This window comes from Orbicella franksi, chromosome 12 (assembly GCF_964199315.1).
Source record: "Orbicella franksi chromosome 12, jaOrbFran1.1, whole genome shotgun sequence".
Lineage (NCBI taxonomy): Eukaryota > Metazoa > Cnidaria > Anthozoa > Scleractinia > Merulinidae > Orbicella > Orbicella franksi.
The window spans coordinates 12424755-12448960 of NC_138156.1; the positions used below are offsets into that span (position 1 = coordinate 12424755).

The 24206-nt window shown below is 39.3% G+C and overlaps 2 protein-coding genes, 1 long non-coding RNA gene and 1 other non-coding gene across 4 annotated transcripts; 1 reads left to right on the forward strand and 3 right to left on the reverse strand.

Moving 5' to 3' along the window:
• Nucleotides 1-6763: 6763 nt before the first annotated feature.
• LOC145463975 (calcium and integrin-binding family member 2-like) lies at nt 6764-24206 on the reverse strand. Its single transcript, XM_081447772.1, has 8 exons — nt 24067-24206; nt 23900-23934; nt 19962-20061; nt 17962-18066; nt 17602-17644; nt 16847-16956; nt 9263-9351; nt 6764-8598 (listed from the first exon to the last, which is right to left on the reverse strand). The coding sequence occupies exons 1-8, from the start codon at nt 24115-24117 to the stop codon at nt 8577-8579; spliced, it is 555 nt and encodes a 184-aa protein (XP_081303898.1). The 5' UTR covers nt 24118-24206; the 3' UTR covers nt 6764-8576.
• Nucleotides 10245-16835, forward strand: LOC145463955 (cationic amino acid transporter 2-like). Its single transcript, XM_081447750.1, has 2 exons — nt 10245-13347; nt 15224-16835. Exons 1-2 carry the CDS (start codon nt 11643-11645, stop codon nt 15391-15393), a joined length of 1875 nt encoding a protein of 624 aa, XP_081303876.1. The 5' UTR covers nt 10245-11642; the 3' UTR covers nt 15394-16835.
• On the reverse strand, nt 18603-18675 carry Trnat-ugu (transfer RNA threonine (anticodon UGU)). Its single transcript has one exon. It is a non-coding gene; the product is annotated as a tRNA-Thr (tRNA).
• Nucleotides 20299-20532, reverse strand: LOC145463987 (uncharacterized). The gene is made up of 2 exons (XR_014041381.1): nt 20399-20532; nt 20299-20363 (listed from the first exon to the last, which is right to left on the reverse strand). It is a non-coding gene; the product is annotated as an uncharacterized LOC145463987 (long non-coding RNA).

Below are 24206 nucleotides of genomic sequence, written 5' to 3' on the forward strand. Positions count from 1 at the left end.
GGTATACAGGATTGAAAAGAATGAATAGTCTTCTTTTGTCTCCTGTTGGTGCAAGTGGGCAAGGACAGCTACGTTTAGGGGGACATATAAATTGCTGGTATTCAAATCGACGACCGCGTCAATCTCGTTCCCAGAGCTCACGTGTTTTTGGTCAGTGGGTGCCGAACACCCAACGCCCTGTACGAAGTCAAAATCCTGGTTTCGGTTTGATTGTACGCATAGGGTATTAATGATCGTATATTAATTTCTAAACTAGGCTCTTACTAGACCAAGGACTTAATAGAGGGAGAGGCTACGAGACGAAAAAAGGTTACACACTACTTTCATTTAAAACTTGATTTATTCTCTACGATGACCTACTTAATTGATAACATTTAATCGTAATAACAAAAGAGTGGACTTCAGAACGTCCACTGGTTTGGTTCCAAAGTGGCCATACAAGGTCATTTTTAAATTGTATAACAAAGTCTTTTTGACAGCAAAATGGACCCGCTTTACACGACACATAATTACAGACAGTCTACTGGGTTGGATTTAAACTGAAGTCAAGTTACAGAAGAACCTTCTTTTTAACAAAGGCCTTAATAATTTTGCTGCATAGCCACCCTACTATGATATTGCGTCGTCCACGCGTTTTCTTAATCTTTGGCCGTTCTTTTAGCAGTATCTCCTCTCCCTCTTCCTCCTCACATTCCTTAAGCTTCGCTTCGTTTTCTTCTCTCTTGTCCTCTTCCTGTTCCCCTTCCTTGACCTTCGGTCTTTCTTCTGTTTCCTTGTCCTCTTCCACTTCCTCTTCCTTAACCTTCGTCGCTTTATCTTTCAGTTCCCCTTCTTTAATCTCCGCGTGTTTTTCGTCTTGTTCTTCTTCTTCGTCGTCAGCATCATCACCGTCACTATCACAGTCCCCTTCATAACCATTATCATCGTTATCGTCATTATCATCGTCATCATTTTCATCTTCGTGGTCGCATTTTTCTTCTTCATTAGCATCGTCATCGTCCTTTTCCTTCTGTTCCTCCTCATGCTCCTTCATTTTCTCTTCTTGATTTGCAAGAACTCTTCTGATGACAGTTAAAATATCCTCTTCATGTTCCACTTCACACTCATCTTCGTCATCGTCATCACAACAACCACCATCATGATCACCGCCATCGTCCTCACTATCATCATCACCTCCACTGTCACCAGCACCACTGCTGTCATCATCATCTCCACTGTCACCATCACCACTGCCGTCGTCATCGTCATCTTCTTCATCCCCGCCATCTTGCTCTTTCTTCCTACCCTCAAGAATTGCAGTAACTCTCCTGATTACAGATAAAATGTCCTCTTTATCTTCAAGTTCACTTTCATTATCGTCATCGTCCTTTCCACCAACATCATCAACGTTAACATCACCGTCATCATCATCATTATAAACACCTCCTTCGTCATCATCATCATCATCATCATCGTGATCCTTCTCTTTCTTCTCATGCTCTTCCATTTTCTCTTCTTGATTTGCCAGAACACTCCTTATGACAGTCAAAATGTCCTCTTTGTGTTCCACTTCATTTTCATCACCATAATAATCACCATCCACATCACTATCATCATCATCCTCGTCATCATCATCATCTTCTTCTTCTTCTTCTCCTCCTCCTTCTTCTTCCGTCTCTTCTTCTTCCTCCTCCTCTCCTTGCTTCTCATCTGCTTCGTCTTCTTTTTCCTCTTCTTCCTAAAATACGAGTTGGGATGAAATTATTTATAATTAACTGCTGCCTGAAAATAGCGTAGCTATAAAAAACCTTTGTGTACAAAACTACTATGTCCTTCTTTCTTGTGCAGTTTAAATGTATGTTTCTTATACATTTATTCTCTTTCATACCTTCACCGGTGCAAAGCACTGCACCGGTAATACAAAGGTCATGGGTTCAAATCCTACTCAATTCGATTCTGCATTATTTATGCTTATTTTCGCAACTGCTTAAGCTGCGTGCGTAACTGGGATGATCTCTCATGCCTTTAAAAGTTTCTGTAGTATGAAGCGGATAGCAGGTTTTAAAAAAAGAAAGTCATGCGAAAGGTTAGCACACTTAACGGATACTTAAGATTTTCTACAGGACTATCTATCGTCTATTCTGCCTCGGTTGATATCTTTGTGTTTTACAGATCCCTTTGATATTGACAGACGTGAAGCTCTACTCTAGAATCATGGAGCTTAATTGACCTGTTTCCTCCCTGATATAACCTTACATATAGCGCTCTAGATATGAAATGTTAACCGCACTACCTATGCGACCGCGCTCTGTACAATCCAGTTGCTATGCGACTGCGCTCTACACAAGCCAGTTGCTCTTTGAACGCAGTCCACAGCACACTGGTATCTGTAGCTTCTCATCTCGAGAAATAGATAGTTGGTAATGAATTATCGACGGTTTTCCGCAACTTATCTCTAACCAGTTCAAATTCTTATACAGCAGCACAAAGTAAAATCCGAGAAATGTTCAGCATAAAAATATTTCGATAAAATGTATAAAATATGGGTTATCTTCGCCATGGAAATACTTTTGCAATATATTTTTCTTACCTTGGTTTCATTCGTGGGGATTATCTGGTACCCACAGCTCACGTTCACAATGGGTGGTCCATTCGTCGTTTCAACAATGTGTGTAAATTTGAAATACCTAATTTTTTCACGCTTGTATTCTAGCGCAAATGCGATTCTTGTCGATCGAATTTTTTTCGTTACGTTCACTATCACCTGAGTGGCGTTAACCCTTCGCTCTGTTTCCGTGTTAATTGAATCGTTTGTTCTTGTCATGTACACTTCGTCTGACATGATGGCGCTTTTTTCGTCTTTTGAAAACTCTAGCTGCTTCAACCTCCTCACAACTGGTCAAACGACACGATAGATGCCATTGTTTACCTCATCCGTTCGAAATACGTTATTTCTCCTCGCGCTGAATTTGCGCACGCAAGCAGTTTTGCTTTCAAGATAACTAAATCTGCTGATTTCCAGTAAGAAATGTAGACTGGCAACTTGATCAACATAGTTTTACGAACTGCATTCATTATGATCTGTTTTGAAGCCATTTAAAACACACGCTGAATCCAATAGATCTCTTTAGCTTTGCGGTCACGTGAACTACATTGGGTAAACACAGCATTCAAGATGGCGGCCAGTGATGAGCGTTATTTCGTAGCGTGGACAATCGTTGCAAAAATTTGCCTCGATCACAATAGCAAACCATTTAAAAGGATGTGGAAAAAAAGGAAATTGGAGAAAAAGGTTACGAATTCTTCACGGAAAACTACATTCACAAAGTATTTTGTGAAAGAGGAAGACGGTCGAGCAGGAACTTGCGTCAGTGGAATAAATTGCACACGCCAGTTACAAACGTATTTCCAAAAAACATCACATGTCTAACATATTCCTCATTAGTATCACCCAGCTAGTGGACTAATGCAAATCCTGCATTTTAATTGGCTACGCTACTAGAGGTCTATTGGTAATAGTCCTCGAGTAGCGAAATTGGCGCAATCGAGCGTGACGCTTTCTTTCGTTTTATTCCCAGATAAATATTTCTTCAACTTGCATTTGCTAACTTTGTTATTGTCCTTTCTGTCCGACTAGTTGGGTAATACTAAAACAATTAGACCCTTCGCCCTCAAGGGCCAAGGGCCAATAGCCCATTCGGCTTCGCCTCATGGGCTATTGACCCGTAGCCCGCAAGGGCTACGGGTCTAATTGTTAATTAGTAGAATTCTACTAGTATACTAATGAAAATGCTGTAATCTGGTTGGCTGAGCTACTCGTATACTATCAGCCATTAGAAAGCAGTGGCTGGAGGTCGTCTGTAAAATAGCGACGTTTTCTCTATTTTACAAAGTTAGGGAAGGACATTTAGATACAAATGGATAATTAAATTCCTGAAAAGACTAAACTGAAGGGCATTCACGGTTTCGTGACTTTAAAAACTTAGAAAATGTTGAAAAAAACTGATAAGGGCGAGTACACAACAGGAAATTCCAAACGACAATTCAGTCCGCGCGATTTAAATGTGATGTTCCACAGGCTTCCCAAGATTTATTCGACTCTGCATACGTGGTGTATTGGAGAGCTTGTGAATATAGAGAACTGCATGGGAAAGTCATTGATCGGGAAAAAAAATTGTGTAAATAACTATCTAATTTGAAGTAATGTTTTCCTACCTCAAATATGTCACGTACTTGTCTCTTGTGCCGATTTTGAAGTCATTCTGGCGCCGTTTACCAAAGTTATTTGAAATCGTTGTCTCTCCTTCTTCTTTTTAGAAGGAGAGACAAGGTTTTAAATTCACTTCGCCTTCGGCCTCACCAACTATCACCTCATGGAAATCTCGAACTAATAATCTTATTGTTGATTATTAAAAACTGGAAATTTGGATAATATATGTAATTCAAGAGTTTTCATTGGTTTAGCCATCATGGTACATGAGCCATTATAATACGCTCTACAAGTATGGTTAGGGTACGCGTAAATTTTGGAGGCGATTTTATTTTTATTTTATTTTAGTTTTCTATATTTTGGGGGCGTTTTTAATAAAGAAATTATTCCACTCGCGCTTGCTGGATATGAGAAGGTGATAGCCAACTCATATTTAATGCGCGCTCGTGGAATAATTGTTAATTAGTGTGAGGTCGTTGTGTTCGTCTACGATATTGTGTTCGTCTACGACGTTTTCATGTTTTTCCAATCGACGTTTCGGAGGAAAGTTTTAAATTAATAAATAGCTAATTAAATACTGAGAAACCTAAATAAAGGAGATTTACGGTTTCTTGATTTTATAAACTCGAAGTTGTTGGAAATACTGATGAGCTGCGCGTTTAAAATCAAATTACGATCCAGTCGGCGCGAGTGTGAGGTGTGAAGTTTAATACTACGTAGAGAAATAATTAAAAATCGTTATTTAGAGAAAATTTAGTTAGAAGTCTACTAAAACAATGAAATTATTTGTTCTCGATTTCTGAGGCGATAGTTTACGTTATACTAAAATCTGATAGATAAATTATGACGTGTACGATAGCGCAGCCAATCAGATTGCACCATTTGCGATAGTATACGCGTAGAATTCTCCAAAATAGGGTGCGCCGCCGGACTGATTTTGGTTTACCGAGTATATCCGAGCCGTGAGCAGGCAGACAATAAAAACTTATCTGGCCCTTTGAGTAAGCCACCAGGTTTAGTAACACACTACTGTAAACTTACTAAACAAGTTAAATTACCCATCTCGGCCTTCCCATATGGAAGGAAAACTCTAGAAATGTAGTAGTCCTGGTAAAAGGCATTGGCAGATTCAAAATAAGGTAAGCCTTAAAGAAAAGCACAAATTTTTTCCAAAACTTTCTTTCTCGCCATAGATCGGTCCAATTGACCATTCTTAGCCTCTAACGAGCAAAATTTGGCTCGATGAAGGATTTCATACATTTTTAGTTAAAGTGTAAACGGTAAAACGGTAAAAGTGTCACGAGTCTGGATCGTTGGCGGAGCTTTAACACAGATCTTACAGAGCTTCAGTCCTCCGGAGGAAAAAAGATGGAGGCTAGGCTGTACATTTTAGCACAATACCATGGGAATTCAACACAGTCCGATAGGCACAAGCTAAGGAAGGCATATTTTTGCAATATTTGTCCCCCAACCTCCCCCAACAACATTAAGTATGGTCCTCGAACGCCAAGAATTATGAGTAAATGTACGAGTGGCCATCTTTTTTCTTACAAAGGATTGCACAGGACGGAGCGGGGGGTGGCAGTTAAAACTGACTCACTGGTGAAAGACGGACTGTTAAAATCTTATGATATGATGAAATGCAACTTTTAACCAGTAATGTGTTTAAGATCATCAGTGAATCTAACTCAGTTCGAAATGCATACTTCTAGGTTAATAAGAAAACGGCTACAATCTTGAGGACGGTGTGGACGAGGCAATTAACGCTGTATCCTTGGAACCCAGGGACTGATCATCGGGTCACCACAGGACATCTGCTGCTGCTTGCCGTACACTTTGTGATGGTATTACTGCGTGTAACGCGTAATAATTTATGACCGGTATTCGCATAAATATATATCTTGCATGGTATACTCTCGTCCCATCCCTCTACGTTTTATGACTCCAAGATGGCCGCCAAATACTTTTAAAAATTTAAATCTTGAGTCAACTTTATGGTGTAAAAGCGGAGCTCTTATTACAACAAATTGACCTGGCTCGAGCCTTGCGATCCAATAGAAAAACAGTATCTCAGCTTCAAAAAAACACGTAACCCCGATGAGCCCTAAACCTGAGCCCGCGAGATGGCCACATGACTTTAAGTGATACTGGTCAGCGGATACCTTGTCTTGAAAGGTGTCAATTGACCATAACATGGATGCCTCGGTTGACCTCTCGCTGGAGTATCGCCGCCATGTTGCTCGACGTCGTCGTTTTTAGTCGTCGTCCTCGTCGTAAGGTACACACGCCCGCAATCCATGCCGCTAGCTAGAGTTGCGTGGTTTTCTATTTCTATGCATGCGTGTGGTTCTCTTCCTATAGTTATGGTGCTCCGCTTGGCGGTCCTTCAAGCCTCCGGAGCTCCGCTATGAATTTACTTATTTAAACTATTAATTTTTTTTTGTCATTTAACTTTAATATGGCGACCTTAATTAGAATTCAGAATCCATTTTTGTTTTGTTTTTGTTTTGTTTTGTTGTTGTTTTTTTCAGAAGTATCTTTTCTATAATTGTGTATAGCTTTTCATTTCGCCGTCACAGAACAACCACATGGCAGCAGGTGTACTTTGGTGAATACTCGACACACGGACAGTGAATATACACACGGATCGTCTTGACCTCATTGTTTTGTTTCTTCCAAAGGCCGATCGTTCCTCCTTACTTCCTCTGGTATATGCATTCCACGATGTCTCTCCTACGAAGACGTTGTTACACTTCGTACATTTGATTTTATAAGTCACGCTTTGTCTATCCCACTATTCGGTGCGAGTTGCTGTGTGCCAAAAGCTCAAGTCAGTGGAAAGGGGAGCCTAGGACGAGAGAGAGCCCGAGGCCGCGTGGTTTTTTTACATGGTAAACCTTTCGTTCGCGTCAAAATCCCTTCACTTTATTGCAATTCCGGTTTTGAAAAAAACGGTTTTGAGTCTATTGGGGACCTCTGACTTGTCTTTTTAAACCAGTCATGTTACCTGCGATTGACTGCCAAGGTGCTTCTACTTTGATATTTCCTGAAGGCGGCCTTGGCGGTGAAAGGTTTGCAAATGCGACCCCTCTGAGACAACTTCACAGGTGGGTGTTGGAGGCAGTTTTTCGCCCATAATTGAGGTTGGAAACCGTGTAAACACAAAATTCGACAGAAGACGAGAGCGAACGGTGTTGTTGTTGTTTTTTTTTTTCAATTGTTTATTAAATAAAAATCGGGGCATTTACGCTAGACACCCGTACGTTACATTCCATTACCGATTGCTTCGTGCAAATTATTTATATACCCTGTACAAACCCTAGCCTACAATGCCAGTCTAAAACATTTTCCTCTTTGATTCACAAGTCAGGAGGCTGAACTATCGCAACATTAGAAAGGTTTCTTAGACATTCAAGAGCTCAGAGATACGTGTTCTAATATCAAGACACTAGCAGGCGTATAGGGTTGGTTAATCTGAAGCCCAAGGAAATGCGGTAGGAAGACACAATTTACAAGCTACGTTTTAGGAATTAAAGCGCCAATAGGCAGTTTTCTTGACCCTGAGGAAAGCTTAAGCTGTATCAGAAGGAAAACCTTGTAAGTCGTTTTCAATTACTTATTCTAAGATGATAATTTCCATCGAGAGCAAGCCATGAAAGTAAGTGCTACTAGTGAGAGAGAGAAGCACTGTACGATAAAGCTCTTTCCTCCCACTGCAAAAAGAAACCTCCGTCAGTTCTCTCAGCGAACAGTATGACTGAAAACCATTATTGTACGTACGGAAAACTAGGTGTGTTATAAAACAGTCACCGATAGCGTAGAAAGAGTACTATCTTAGACGATTTTATATACATCAAAGTCAAACCTTTAAAATGACATTTAGCTTCAGATAAAAAATTCTGCAAAATTTCCCATCACTGAAAATACAGGTAGAAGTATATTTTTGTGAAAACTCTTTCAGTGCTTGTTGGGTTGATGCATGCGTACTAAGAAAGAGGACAGGTTACTTCAGCCAGAATTCCGAGCAAAGACGTAGTGAGCTTGCATTTAAGTGGTAAAAAGATCTCTACAAAAATATATTACAGATACACACGCTCGATAAGCCGTAAACAACGTCAAAAAATAGTACACCTGTCTATTTTGTTACAAAAGAGAAGAGAGTGGAGTTTACATTTGTGCCCATGCATGCATAAATACAATTACGGCCCTGCTTTACCATAAACATATCTCAGAAAGCTTCATTTTCCACTGATATGTATGCAGCAAATGTAGTGATATTCTATTGCCTCACATAACCCTGAGTTTAGTTCAAATTTGTACCACACAGGCTTATTGAGTAAATAGATGGTAAAGATGTTTTGAATAATCCGGAGCGCACGGTTGGTCCTCAAACACGGATCCTAAAGGAGCTGCAACAAAAGCAGAGTTCAGTTAAACACAACAACAGCTTTGAAGAATCGTTTTCACTTCCGTGAAATGTTAGGTTCGATTATCAGCCACTGTTCGCGGGGAATGGAGCCCGCGCTCCTCCCCAGACCTGACACGAGAGAGTGACGGACATCGAGCCTTGTGAAAAGTAAGCTCTTGAGTTTATTACTGTGATCCTAACTGTCAAATTTGTGGATGAAACTTTCTTGTGCGGCAATTAGACTGAAATCTGTCGAGAAGCGACTTCCATGCACGGTGCTGTAACAGGTAATTCTAACTGAAACCTTAGTGTTTGATTATTCAAATGACAGCTTTTGAGCAATACTTTCATGGGGTACTTTTTTTATCGTGCTATACAAGGTGACATATACTTTTAGTCTGTGTATGAAACATTAATGTGACTATTCAAATCACGTTAAGCTATTGAGCAGCACTTTCATGTGGTACTGATTACCACATTTCAGTTTAAAGCTCTAGTGTGTTACTATTCTAATAAATACTGGTGAGAAATCTTTCGGCTGGATTGTGGTGGAACTTGTTTCTGAGTCCGTGGAGCGCGCGGCTCAAGGTCCCTGTCATGGTGATGCATCATGTAAGGTTCCAGACCTAATGTTACAAACGGCCAGCGGTGACATTTGAACTTACTTGACAAAGTCTGGTGCCTTTGATATCACGTGCTCAAATTCAGCAAATGAAAGTTGACTATCGTCATCCAGATCAGCCTCGTCAAATATCTGGAAAATCAAAGAAAAACAAGATAAATTCTGGGTGAACAAAACAATGCTTAACATTGACTAAAACATCATTTACAGTTTCCATTTCAACCTTAGGCATCAATACAAACCCAAGGTTACAAAGATGGAGAATAACATTCGAAACACTGTGGCAAAGAACAACAGCAGCAACAACATCAACGACAACAATGTAAATGAAATGTAAACGAACAGAACAAACTGCTTTAAAGCCGGCACTAAAATCAAACAGCATACTTTTTGGGAGTGTTGATTATAAAATTTTTGACTGTGAACTCAACTGTTCCACTTTACCACAAAGATCCTCTTGTATTTGTACTGGTACATTTTTCTCCCGTTTGCGTTATACAGTTTGCTCCCCAAAACGGTGTTTCATAGACTAAATACCGATTTACGACATCCCTGTATCAATTACTAGAACCTCGCTTTGATTGAGACTACGTGCAACCCTACCCCCACCCGCTGGGTAGATCCGTTATATCCAGAAAAGTCACTAAACAATAACAAACTTTCGCAGAGAGAAGTTATGCCCGAATTAGCACTAATTTTAATTTTATTTACAAAGGGTAAGAAAAAGCCTAAGACAGGGCTGATTGGAGAGCGAGAGTTGCAGTTTTATGTGCCTCCTGGCGCGGAGAGAACGAACGCACAAAAGAATGAACGAAAGAACGAACGAACGAACGAGCGAGCTATAATAAGACGTTTTTTTTCTTTGTTTGCTTGTTTTCTGTGTTGTTTTTCTTATAAAGATTAGAAATTAAAGCGCAAAAACAAAGTATAGGTAGCGTCGCTCTAATATTCTTTTCCGCGCATTGTTGATGAGTTCCACATGAATGCCACTCTGATTCCCAGGGTCAAAAAAAGAATAGCTTCATTTGTAACTGCTTGAGCAAAGCTACGCAGCGAGAAACACACGAAATTACAAGACTTTATCCGCGAAAGCCCCAGTGTGTTTAATTTTTTTTTAATATACAGTGTTGAAATAATTATACGGTCACACTTGGTTTAAGAAGACGCCAACGAGTTTTATAAATTAATATATTTCTAGATTTTGACTCTCGAAGTTACAGACTCTATCAATAATTCAAAACCATCGACTTCTTGAAAATCAACCAAACACTGAAAGTTTTTAAGTTTTTGGTTAAAAACACGTGTCGAAAGGAAAAGAAAATCAGGTTTTCGTTATTTTCATTTTAACGCGCGGTGGCGCCTAAAATTCCACTTCAGTGCTTTCGAACACTTGAAGCACAAAGATTAAAAGTATTGCTCTCCAAAACAAGCTCTTCTCTGCTCAGGTAAGTGAGCAAAAGGCGTCCTTTTGGAACAACTGTAAACAAACAGCAGTTAAAGACACCCAACGGAAGGAAAAGAAATTCTGTTTTTCGTTGTTTTAATTTTAACGCGCCTAAAATTCTGCTTCAGTGCTTTTGAAGTATTGCTCTCCAAAACAAGCTCTATTGTGTTCAGGTATGTGAGCAAAAGGCGTCCTTTCGGAACAACTGTAAACAAACAGCATCAACCCATATTGTTCTTGCTCGGCAAAGTGTGTAAGAATGCCATTGCTGTGCGAGAATAGAAAAATGTAAAATTTGTATGAAAGGACAACAAAGAGAGAATAAAACCCGCAAGAACATACAAAGATTTTGTGATTATTCTGGCTCGATTAATGCACCGCTAGACACCCTTTTTACATTTCACGGATCAAAGAATTGATAAACACCTTGATCTCGTGAAGAAATCACGACATCAAACAACGTTAACTTCATCCACAACGGTCTTAAGGGTGGAAAGAAGCTTAAAGAACGTACAAATATCAATAAACACCCAGATCGAAAAGAGCTTCCTGCAAAAAGCTGACTAATATTGTTCTATTGTTAGATGCTGACTCTTCTCGTATCATTAAACCATAAACACCAGAAACTTCCAATTATCTGACACCGAGAAATTTTTCACTTGACGACACAAGACTTGAAACACGACAGGGAGTGGCGCTTGAGATACCTTAAGAAACATTACAGAAAGTTGTACAATATTGCAAACCATCGTTTTTCTGCGCTACCAGAAACATCACAAAACAAAAAAGTTCATGTGCAAGTCTATTAACATTTAACGGCCCAATGCCGACTGTTTATGGCTGAGCGAGCATAAAACGCGAATATTTAAGCGTCGGAATTAAAAAAAAAAACTAGAATAAAAAACACCTAAGGGTGGATTGTGCGTGCTTGTGTGCTGTGCGCCTTTTTGGCACGCACCGAGCGGTATACTCGCTCGAGATGTTCGGCTATAAATTTGTAACAAGCCTGACCAGACGTAAGACTGTTGACTTTACTCCGTCAGACAGTCCCTTCAAGAGATGTATGAACGTGTTCGATCTGACAGCTCTTGGAATTGGCTCGCTGATAGACGCGGGGCTGTATGTTGTTGTCGGCCAGCTGGCGCACTCCGTGGCCGGCCCAGCTATCATTCTGTCCTTCATGATAGCCGCTATAGCCTCGCTTCTAGCCGGTCTTTGCTACGCGGAGTTTGCATCTAGGGTGAGCCGCGCTGGTTCTGGTTACATCTACACGTACGTAGCCATGGGCGAGATCTTTGCGTTTTTAACAGGCTGGTGCATGATTACGGAGTACGTTCTCTCCGCCGCCTCACTTGCAGTGGCTTGCAGCGAGTACATTAACTTCCTTTGCAACGGTTCAGTATACAAGTACTTTATGGAAGAATTCGGAGTTTGGCATGAACCGGCGCTCGCATCGTTCCCCGATCTCTTAGCCTTCGCGCTGGTTATCATAGCAGTATTAATAATCTGCCTGGGCGTCAAACAATCCAAACTCGTCCTGGATGTCACTGTCATGGGTAATCTACTTGTGGTGACTTTTATAATCTTTGTTGGAGCTTACTATTCCGATGCTAGCAACTGGTCGAGCATGGAAAAGTTTGCGCCGTACGGATGGGGTGGAATACTTACAGCCGCGTCTAGCTGTTTCTACTGCTTTACTGGGTTTGACACTATTACAACCGCGAGCGAGGAAGCCATCAACCCACACGTGTCTGTACCACTAGCTATTCTGCTGTCATTAGGAGTGAGCCTGCTGGTTTACATCGGCGTCATCATAGTGCTCACTATGATGGTTCCTTATTACCAGCTGAAAGACCTCGCGCCTATTGCCGAAGCATTCACCGCACGGGCCTTCAACGTTTCCAAGTACATCGTGTCTACTGGCGCCTTGTGCTCCATGTTAAGTAGCCTGCTGGCTGCGTGCTTTGCTACCCCTCGTCTGATTTACTCAATCGCCTACGACGGTCTCATCTTCGGCTGTTTTACTAAAATGGACGAGGACAGGAAGATGCCTTTGCGTGCCGTGGCCGTCAGCGGAATACTGAGCGCGCTTCTGGCGTTTCTGTTCGACATGGCACAGTTGGTGGAAATGGTGTCAATCATGACTCTCACAACATACACCATGGTGGCTTTGTCAGTGATTCTCACTCGCTACCAGCCGAACCTGGAATTTGTCGCTAGCGACGCGCAACTCACTGAACGAACGCAATCTTGGCTTCGAACTTTATTTAGGAAACGAAAAAAAGGACCGAGCAAAACTTCATACGAGAAACTTCCGCAGTCAGGACATGACAGTGTCACGACAGCATGTCACGCAAGTCCAAGCGAGTGTTCAAACACTGTAGCCAATGCCACGGTAACAATTATGATGTTGGCAATGCTCGCTCTGTGCGTTTATCTCAAAATCTGGATCACGGGAAAAGGCGATATAGAAGCCGTGTCAATCTTCGCTGTGACGGTTAGCGCGTTCGTCACAATAACTTGTCTGATAGTTCTGCAGTTGCAGCCAAAGAACCGAGTGACGTTTTCATTCATGGTTCCTTGCGTTCCTCTTCTTCCCGCGCTCAGTATATTCATCAACTTATTGCTGTTGACCCTCCTTCATCCACTAACCTACGTACGCTTCGCAATGTGGATAACAATAGGTGAGGTGCCCACTTTCCTTTTCACCTTTATTGATGTCACGACTATTAGGTACATAATTTTTTAATGGTTTAATACGACAGAAAAAGAATCAAAAGTTGGAATTACACCATGCACGAGCTAGGATGGCTAAGGTTAAACGAAGACTGACATGGATTGCAAAGTTCAAAAAAATATTTTTTAACGTTTGTATGATGAGTCTACCAGAGCAGATCGTTGCTTCTATTCAGAAGAAATGCAAATGTGACGTGGGTAGGGATTCTCAACCATCTTATTTTTAAAACCTTTGTTTTCTCTGTTTTAACAACATGCCTCCCTCTAAGCCAAGCATGAGTCCACTAAAATTATGCATTTACATTCTTTTTGCTTATAAAAGTAGTTTATAGCTGACTCAAACAACATTAAATTTATTTGAGATATCTGCAACAAAACTCGGGATATGGAAAACTTACTCAATTTGACTGGTATACGATCGGGAGAAAAGAACCAATGCTTGATTCACTTTCGGAAAATCTACAATATTTGTTTGAATTTACAATCCAGTGATTTATGGTGACAGCTAAATTACTAGCAACGCTTCGCTTGTCGGCTTCCCTGTATTGTATAAATGGAACAAAAATACATTGTATTCCAAGATTGAAAAAACCCTTTTAAATGTTATGCATGCATAAGCAATAGGCGAGGATATTGGATGTAAGAACTTTTTGTCCGAGACTAATCCAGTAGCATCGGTTTACCATCTGCAAGATCTATTATGCAATAAGTTTGGAAAGCTATAGCGTTTATAGACAGCTTAGTTAACTTAAGTTCTAACTAAAGTTTTTTGTCTGCTGGAACATCGGGCCAAAAGAAACAATGGGTCTGGAGTAAGCACAACAAGTTATACAGAAACAGAGTCTGTTATCACAACTGAGGGAAAATGACGATAACACATGGCGGCATTGCATATAGCTTCAAGACTCTTCAAGAGAAATGCCGCTATTTGAAATGTTATCAATATTTTGAGGGTTGCAGTGAAAATATTTTCGCCCGCCACACCCTGTCGTTTACAAAAACCTCAACGAAGGTCACAAAAGCAATATTCTGAGCGTACAGCCGTAACAAGCCGCTTTCTAGAACGAATCACTGAACCGGTGAAGTGGAAAAACTAAAAAATACTACACAATGGCAAGCTAAAAGAGTGCATTTTTCTTCGCTTTTAACAGTGTTATTTTACAAAGCTTTTCTTTTCGTCCTTGGAACGAAACAAAACTAAACTATGCAACCAACAGAAGGTACGACTCGAAAAGCAAATGACAACGAATTAGCCATGCGAGAAAAAGTAGCGTCTTTTAAATAATTACTTCAATCACAAGCCGCCCTCTAGAACGAATCACGGAACCTGCGAAGTGGAAAACTAGAAAACAGTATTCAATAGTCACAATGGCAAGCTGTGGGTGTGCATCTTTCTTCGCCTTATTTTTAATAACACATTACAGATATTTACAAGGCTTTTCTTTCGGTCCTTGAAACCTAATCGAAACGAGACCAAACTAGGTCACCAACATACTATAAGTAAAATAGTACCACTCGAAAGGCAAATGACAACGAATCAGCCATGCGAGAAAAAGTAACGCCCTTTAAATAATTACTTCAGTCTCCCTGCGTGAGTCGGTCGGCATAAATTTGGAAAACAATAAGAAGCAGAATGCTAGGTTCAAGAGAGAAGTACCTTTACGTTTAGAAAATAAAATTCAACTAGGAAGTGCGTTGCTGTTAGGAAGTGTAAAATATCCCAGTTGACAACTAAACAGTTGACTCAACTGTTCAAAAAAAGGTTTAGGATGATAAAATAGGTTAAGCCTTTACGTAATTATCATACGCTCTTTTGTGTTTCAGGAATGTTTGTGTACTTTCTGTATGGATACCACAATAGCATTGAAGGCAACAAGCCCAAGTCTATTGAATTGGAACTTGATCCAATCCCTTCAATACCTGTCACTGAGACAAGTGCTAATCTTCCTTTGAAGAGACCTGAGTGGTTACAATACGATCAACAAGAGAGTTAAGACTGCTGGACAGTCTGTTCTCTCTTAAAACATGGTATAACTCTTAATGAAGGGCGATGTGAAACACCAGTCAGCTCCTCAGTGAAGCACATGCACCTTAACTACATGCCAGCAGAGAGTCAACAATCACTGAGTTGCTACGCTATTTTGAGGAGCAGTGCAAAATGAACAACAAAATCCATCACTTAAAGATTTCCTAAATTGAGTTTCCTTACCCTGTAGTTTGAAAATTAAAGACAGATTGCTTTGCAGCTGGGAGTCGAATAGTAGTACATGTAGCTTTCAGTTCTTAATTTGTATATTTAGAAAACTAATTTCATTAAAATTTCTAAAAAAAAGCTTCTGACTGTGTATTGATAGCAAAGGCAGATACTGTATGCGATATTAAGGTGGCTGGCAACAGTTTCCAGGACGATTCCAAGGCTTTGACTTTGATGGTTCATTATAACCATTTTTTACCAGTTGATGTTCCAATCACAATATCAAAAAAAAAAAAAAACTGTTCAATCATTGGTGAACACACTGTTATCATTTTCCAACACAATAGGTTACCATAGCAACAGTATGACCTGCTAAAACCACCCTTAAATTTAGCTTTAACTGCTAATAACTCAAAAACGAGCTCAGTGACCCCATTTTTTATTGCTGAAATTAGATTAGCAGGTAAGATAAAACTTTTGGCAAAGTTAAAAATTCTGTACATAGGGTTCAGAGCCACCTTAAATTTTCAAACAGCCAGTGAAAAAGAGAGGGTTCAGTAGGGTTAAGGCTATAACCCTTGCAATACTGATAATTTCAAAGCTTTTAACTGACCACTGGCAGCCAGTTTATTCTTTCAAATCTGCTTTAACCTCTTTCTCAGGAAGCAGCTTTCATTTTCAATAATGTAAATTGTTAAGATGGTTGATATCTATGCCACAACAGCCTGCATCAAAACCTATAGCAACTTTAAAATGAATTTCCCTGTTTCTCTGACGTTTCTCTGAATTGGACAAGGAATTTAGAATTTATCCATCAAGATACCAAACTCCAATTTCTCTGACGCTTTTTGACCTGTAGCAATCCAAGGTAGCTAATCAGCTTGCAAATTTGCCAGAAGAGCACAAGTCTGCTTTTTTCTAGGATGCCATGCAGCAGAGTCATGTCAAAGATCAACTAGTCTGTAATTTGGAGGTCTGTGGTTCAAGCCCTCCACCCATACCACAAGTACATGTAGCTTGATACGTTTCTTGGTCTTCCCAAGGTCAACTTCTCAGCCACACCATCTACATGCCTTTCTTATATATTAAAATGCTCTCTCTGTGTCTGAGGTCTTGGGTTCATAAAATTCAATGTACCTGATAAAACCTTATGTCATAAAAACATTTGTGAAACTAAACCATGAAGTACTCCATTGCTCTTTATAGCATACAGGTAGTGTTATGCTGATTGCTAGTGAAGACTAAGTGATTACCTTTTGAATCAAAGCATTAACATTTTCATCAGACAATCTCTGTTCACCGCACAGTCGCTGGATAACTCGTTTTAAATCATTCTCACAGATGTAATCATCCTCATTGAAATCTGAAAATGAAAGCAAAGGCTTTTATCACACTAAATTTCACAGGCTTCATTCCCCTTTTCCAGCATCTTACAATAATGATAAGAATTTTTTTCGACATTTGCAGTCCAAAGTTGTGGCTCTCAAAATCTTTCAGCTGTTTGACGAAATGAGACACACAGACAGCCATTGCACCACAAGTCCTCAATCCCAAGAAGACACCCATATACTAAACATGCATCTAGCAAACAGAAAACTTGTATACTACAACCACAAAAAAATTAAGGGCATTCAATGTAGCAAACCTATACCTAAGTGTACAAATGTGTATTTGAAATCTGACAAGGAGGATGCCACTAGTCAAATCTGATCGCTCATAAATACTACTGCATACACTTTCTAAAGCCCTAATGACCATGCACCTTGAATAGGTTTAGTGAAATATAACCCTTATTACCTAACACAAGGACAAGTTGATGGGGATGAGGTGATCACAGTGACTACATCAAAGATCACACAAAAGAACACAACACATGCTCAGACTAAGACAATGGCAAGGAGTCTGTGGAAAGCACCAAAACGAAGTTGGAATTGAAATCACCATACCATCCTACCCCCTCTGGCTCTGTAATAACATTGTCAGATGAAAAGCTAACAAACAAACCTACCATAAATTCTAAAGGCATATTCCACTTTCACACTCTTGGGGGCCTACAGCAAAAAGGCTAAGGTTAGAGTCTTTCCAAGTCACTTCATAGAAGTTTGAGAAAACTGGACTCTCCTTCCAGGAAAAAATGTCTCATAATTATTACTATAATCACGATTCAAAACCAAGACTAATGAATACAATTTAACTAACAGAATAATACTGTGTTTCAGTTTCTACAAGATTTTGTTAAAAAGTTACATGATGAATTGCACTTTATCTTTAGATATCAGCTTTTCATTGAAACCCATACTGATACAAATGAAATACACTTAATAACAGATTGAAACTGTTAGTATTTCAAGTAAGTTTGTAAACTCACATTTTCACTGAACACTGACATCATATCCAAGAAATCTTCAAATGTGAGTTCACCATCCTTTGATGATGAAAACACTTTGCAAATTCTGTCTTTGAAAGGATTCACCTGCATAGAAACAGACATCACTGTACAAACATCCAAAGATTTAAACAGCGACCATGGTTACCAGATTACAGTGTGATAAGCTACCTGTACAGTCCACGATGCAACTGACACTGTACAGGCTAGCATTTATTTACTGGTTTACACCACAATTTCAGTGTTAAATAATAACATTAGTTACTATTTATATCATGGTAATAGATGTCCAACAGTAGCAATTAAATAATGAAAGAATGAAAGATGCAAATGCAACCATACTACTACTGGAAACATGACCTGAAAAAATTTCAGGCCCTGAATGGGATTCGAACCCACGACCGTTGCGTTACCGGTGCAATGCTCTACCAACTGAGCTATCAAAGCCACATCAGAGCGGCCATGTGTGGGTTCAGCCCTATATGTTCAGTGGACGTAATACTCCACTCAAGTATATGAATTCCATGGTAATAGATGTCCAACAGTAGCAATTAAATAATGAAAGAATGAAAGATGCGAATGCAGCCTTAATACTACTGGAAAAATGACCTGAAAAAATTTCAGGCTCTGAACGGGAGTCGAACCCACGACCTTTGCGTTACAGGTGCAATGCTCTACCAACTGAGCTATCAAAACCACATGAGAGCAGTCGTGTGTGAGTTCGGCCCTATATGTTCAGTGGATGTAATACTCGGCTCAAGTATATGAATTCGCCAGCACTTCCAGCAGTTATAAAATGATAATTATAATAGTTATGACATAACTGCTTAATCCCTGTTGATTAAGTTGTGGTCATTTTCAGGTCATAACAGGTTGCCACAGCAACCATAACCTGTGAAAAACACTTAAACTTTACAATGGAATCCCACGTTACGGTCACCTCATTAATACAGTGGCCTTGCTATTATGGTCACTTGTTTTTGCCGCATCAAAACGCCCATTCCTTTTCCTTTAAGAAAACCCTGTTAATGCAACCACCTTGTTAATACAGCCACACTCTGAAATCCCAATTAGTATAATCCTTTGTAATTTTACCCTGTTTATATGGCCAGTCAAGCCAATTATGTTCATCTTGCCATTGTTAATATTGTAAGCAGTGATTAAAGTTTCAAGTTTTACAAAATTATACCAGCATTCCATATACTTCTTACCGAACAGTTGTTTAGAAGCGCAACTGTGATATGTCTGTTAATCAAGACGTCACTCAATGAAGACCAATCATGAAATTTGACACTACCCTGTTTATACAGCCTCCCTGTTAATACGGCCAAATATTCATGGCCCATTGGTGACAGTGTTAACAGGGTTCCACTGTACATGCAACTTTAAATGCCCATAACTTGAAAATGAGTTCCCCATATTTTAGTTAAGGTATGCCTACCACTACTTCTACGATTTCAAGATACACGTACTTGGAACAATTGTCTCATCTGAACTTATCTGCACCTTTAACTGCTATTATTATACATTGTAGTCACCATCTGTCTTCTCATTGGCTAAAAGCATACAGTTAATTCTGGGAAACAGCACAACCTACAGATTCACTAATCTGCTAATTCACTAATCTTCTAATTCATTAATAATTCACTAATCTGCTAGCAGATTAGTGAATAATCCATAGGTTGCACACACAATGCATGATTTCCAAGAGCAATGTCAAGTTCACGTAAGAACATGGCTTGTCAAAAATAAACTGTGTTCGGTGCGATAATGCATTTGTCGTTATTTCACTTTCAATTATGAGATTCGGTTTTTGTGATATCTGAAATAATCAAAGTCTCAGTTAGTGTTATCAGCCTCAGCCTTCAGCTTCAGCTGATAACACTTACCTGACCTTGATTATTCCGGATATCACAAAAACCTCATCCAATAATTGTTTAAAATTTACTCATGACAAAACTTTTGACTTAATATACACATACCCTTAGTTCTGGCAAGGCCATGATCTTTCTTGAAGAAAGTTTTGCATTCTTGTCAGCCCTCACAGCATCTGGGTCAAGTTGTTCAAACCTTTTATGACAACTAAGGAATTAAAATAAAACAACATCCTTTACTTTTACTTGGATTTTCCTAAGCTTGCATATATACACGTAGTACCATTGGAGTGATAAAAGAAATACTATCACATTATTAAAGCAGTGACATGGGCAAGCTAAAAGTGACAAATAGGACAAGGTCTCCTTGACCAAAAGCACCTTCCTGCTTTGGTTAAAGTGCACCTAATCCCCCCAATTTTTTTTTTCGCTAAAACGAATCCACTTGTTATTTGAAGCATTTGGGCAAAAACATTTTTGAATTTGGTTGAATCCTCGATTTTCTATGCCCTTTCAAAGTCACGCCTGAAGTGTTACACGACCACGTTTCAGGGAGTCTGGGGCGGCGGTTGCTGATGACGTCTACCCAGGAACCAAACACAATGGCGCCTCAGTCAGCTCTCTGCATTTGCTCAATAAAATCGAAAACAAAACTAATCCTTCCAATATATTTTGGGAAGGAAACATTTCATACAATTACCGATTTCACATTGTCACACGTTTTAAGTCGTAACTCCAAATAACCAATGTAAATTTTTCTCAAAGTTTGCAAAAAATTTGTCTGATAAGCGAAAAGGATGTGTTCCCTAAGCGGTCCGCAGATAATGTTACGCGGTGACATTTTCGACACTATTGCATAGAATGTTTATCGCACTGCTGATTTCCAAACCTTCTAAAAACTCTGTGAGTGTAACAATTTTGTTATCATGTAATTCTAAAGGATTAATCTTCGACTTTTATCTAAATCGAAAGAGAAATAAGTGCTGGTTGGCGGCCTACAGTTGCGACCTATTTACACATCAGTATATTTGGTCGTAACGCTTCTTGATTGATCACTCAACTTTGCCAGCTATTTTATAAATACTGCGGGACTGGAAGATATAGGTTGTCAGTAGTATTTCGACAAATTGCTGGTTGCATTTGGCTTTAAGCAGAAAATTTTGAAAATAGCGTTTGAAAGTCTGCAGAACAAATTCCAGTGAGAGTTCTTTAATGGTTCTCACAGACTCAGTTCGCTGTTTCGGTTCAACAAAATCAACCATCGTTTATGTCTTTATTGTTCCATTGACCAATCATCACCAGTAAATTGTACAGGATATCTTTTTTAGATCTGGGATATTGCTGCAACAGCCGATAGCACTTCTGGAAGGTATTTCTACACACTTTTCGAATGTGTATTGCACCATCCTGAAGGAAATGAGAGGACGTCAGATATTTGACCTTCCTAGGTAGACGTCACAACAGCCGCTGGACCCATTCTCCTCAAACTCAGTCGTGAAACAAAATGGAGGTGTTTTGGAGCTATTTTCGAGATTTCATCGGGGCACAGAAAATCGAGGATTTAACTGAATCCAGAAATTTTTTCGCAGAAGTATTTCAAATAACATGTAGATTCATTTTAGCGGAAAAAATTTTGGGGGTTAGCTGCACTTTAACAACCTCACAAACCCATTTGTTGAGACACTAAATCACTACACATTTCACCAATTGTATAGAGAGTACTTTTACAAGAGTACAGTGTATAATAATAATAATAATAAATAATAATAATAACGAATCTTTAGACAGGATTAACCCATCAGTATTATAAAGTACTGTTATCAAAGGGGTCCTGTAAGATTTAAAAACTTAAAAATTTAGAAAGGTAAAAAGTTAAAAAGGCAAAACTAGTACATTGGGAAACATATAAAAACTCACGATTAAAAATTACAAATAAAAATGTTCGTTGGCCTTTTGCCTAAATAAAAGCCTAGAGTTCAGAGTTCTTATGTCCGCCGGTAAACTGTTAAAAATTGAAGCCCCTAAAAACGAAAAACTCCGACGGCCAAACTCCAAGTTCATTTTCGGCAGTTCGATCGAGGAAAATCTATTTCTTGTGTTGACATTGTGACAGTGTATAATAATAATAACAATAAATAATAATAACGAATCTTTAGACAGGATTAACCCATCAGTACTATAAAGTACTGTTATCAAAGGGGTCCTGTAAGATTTAAAAATTTAAAAATTTAGAAAGGTAAAAAGTTAAAAAGGCAAAACTAGTACATTGGGAAACATATAAAAACTCACGATTAAAAATTACAAATAAAAATGTTCATTGGCCTTTTGCCTAAATAAAAGCCTAGAGTTCAGAGTTCTTTTGTCCGCCGGTAAACTAATATGCAACAAACTGATTGCCATTTTCATTACAGATGGTAATGATGTAAGTCAGGTGTATTACTTTTGCAGGCCATGAGCAACTATAAGAAAACATGAAGTTCTGACTGTCCATGTTTAAAGTCCAAGGATTGGACCCGTCTTACCTATATAACTGAGTACCAGTCACAGACTAAATCAAAACTACAGTCGAACCTCTCCACAACAGCCACCTTGGGGACAGAGGAAAGGGGCCATTGTAGAGAGGTGGCCGTTATGGGGAGGTAGGGGTGTAATGTGACACCTGTTTTGTTTTTTTTTTTGAGAGGGAACAACATTTTTATTCAAAAAATGCTTATTTTAGCACATATAAATCAAACTGTATCAATCAAACAGAAACTAACAGAAACAGAGATCAACGGCACATGGTACAGATCAAGTTTGGTGACCTTTGACAATAAAAAAATGTGGTTTTGTGTGCACCATTTGTCAGTCATTGACTAACTGGCCATTCAGTAGAGAGGTTGCTTTGGCAGTTGGGACGAGTTTTAGCAGCCCAAGGCTGTGATCTAGCGGAGCCCAGACACCTCAGGTGACAGAAATTTTCCACTAGATGGTCTAACCAGGAAGGCAAAATTGTCCACACAACAGGTCAATTTGCCCGGTGGCTGGCCCTTAATAAAACCCCTGCCCTGGTGAAAAACGCTGCAGAATCTCTGAGGATATTACAAGATCTTTAAAGACCTTCTATACATCTTTGAAGATACGGATCATTGGAGGGTTTTAGGCTGGTTTCACCTTTTCAGTTCACTATGTTCGAGTTCTCTACATGTTCGCTGTACCCACAGGTCAAGTTTTCACTACCTCAGCTAACTGAGTTTGGCTCAGCAGTGCATAAAAGAATGAGGAATACTCTACATACGTGTTAATTCTTACACCTAGAAATTTAGAAGCGTCAGCTAGTAGTGTACAGTTGTACTGACTTTGATACAGTTTAGTTTTACAAAGTTTTAGCTTATTGATAGTAGTGAATGCAAATTAAACAGGTAGCGAGCTGGACATTGTGTGTAATGAACATGTAGTGAGCCTGAACGTAGCAAACTTGACAGGTAGCAAAACTGGCTGTTACCCTTTGGAGGATTGTTAAAAATCTGTGCATGGTCTTGTAAAGTTCTTAAACGAAAGATCTTGTGAAGATCTCTCTAAGGATCCTCTCAGATCTTCAAAGATCTTGGCAAACTATGTTTTGCATTACATTCAGACCTTCAAGGCAAATTATGTGGTTGCCCAACGTATACATTTGTAGACACGAAAATAATTAAATTTACATGTAAAAACGCCATAACATGACACCACATTTAATATACGTATGTATTCATTGCCTGGATTCCTGTGACAAACTATCACTGCCTAGATACCCTAGGTACTCTGTTTAAGTCATCTTTATATCAGAATGCCTCACAAAATTCAGAATCTGCTTAGCTGGTTTTCCACTTCCAAAATTGTCAAGTTTGTACTAAGCTACATTTTGTGTATAAGCTTATGGTGCTTATGTTTCGAAAACTAGCCCGTTAACCATTAGAATTATGTGCAGTTGACGCATACAAAACATCAACCTAATAAAATTACTACAAGCACTGTAACACTACATGGCTTCCCCAAAAACTAAAAGAAAACAGCAATAAACTTACTGTAAGATTTCCTTTTGTGTAAAATACGTCAGTTCCTATAACCATATAAACACATTCAAATTGCAAATTAACACCGCCATGAAAACTCCCCAAAATACAGAAATAACACTATGGGGAAAACCCGAAACAGCAGAAGTATCTAATATGACTAGAAACGGTTATTTCACCTGGTAATCTTTAAGTTCTTCTTCCGTGAATTGGGAATGATGGCCCCCCATCTTGGACGAAACGGACAAAACAAGGAAAATTGTGATGACGTCAGGTCAGCCTCGGCTTCATTCTGTTGTACATTGTCGCTTAGCAATCT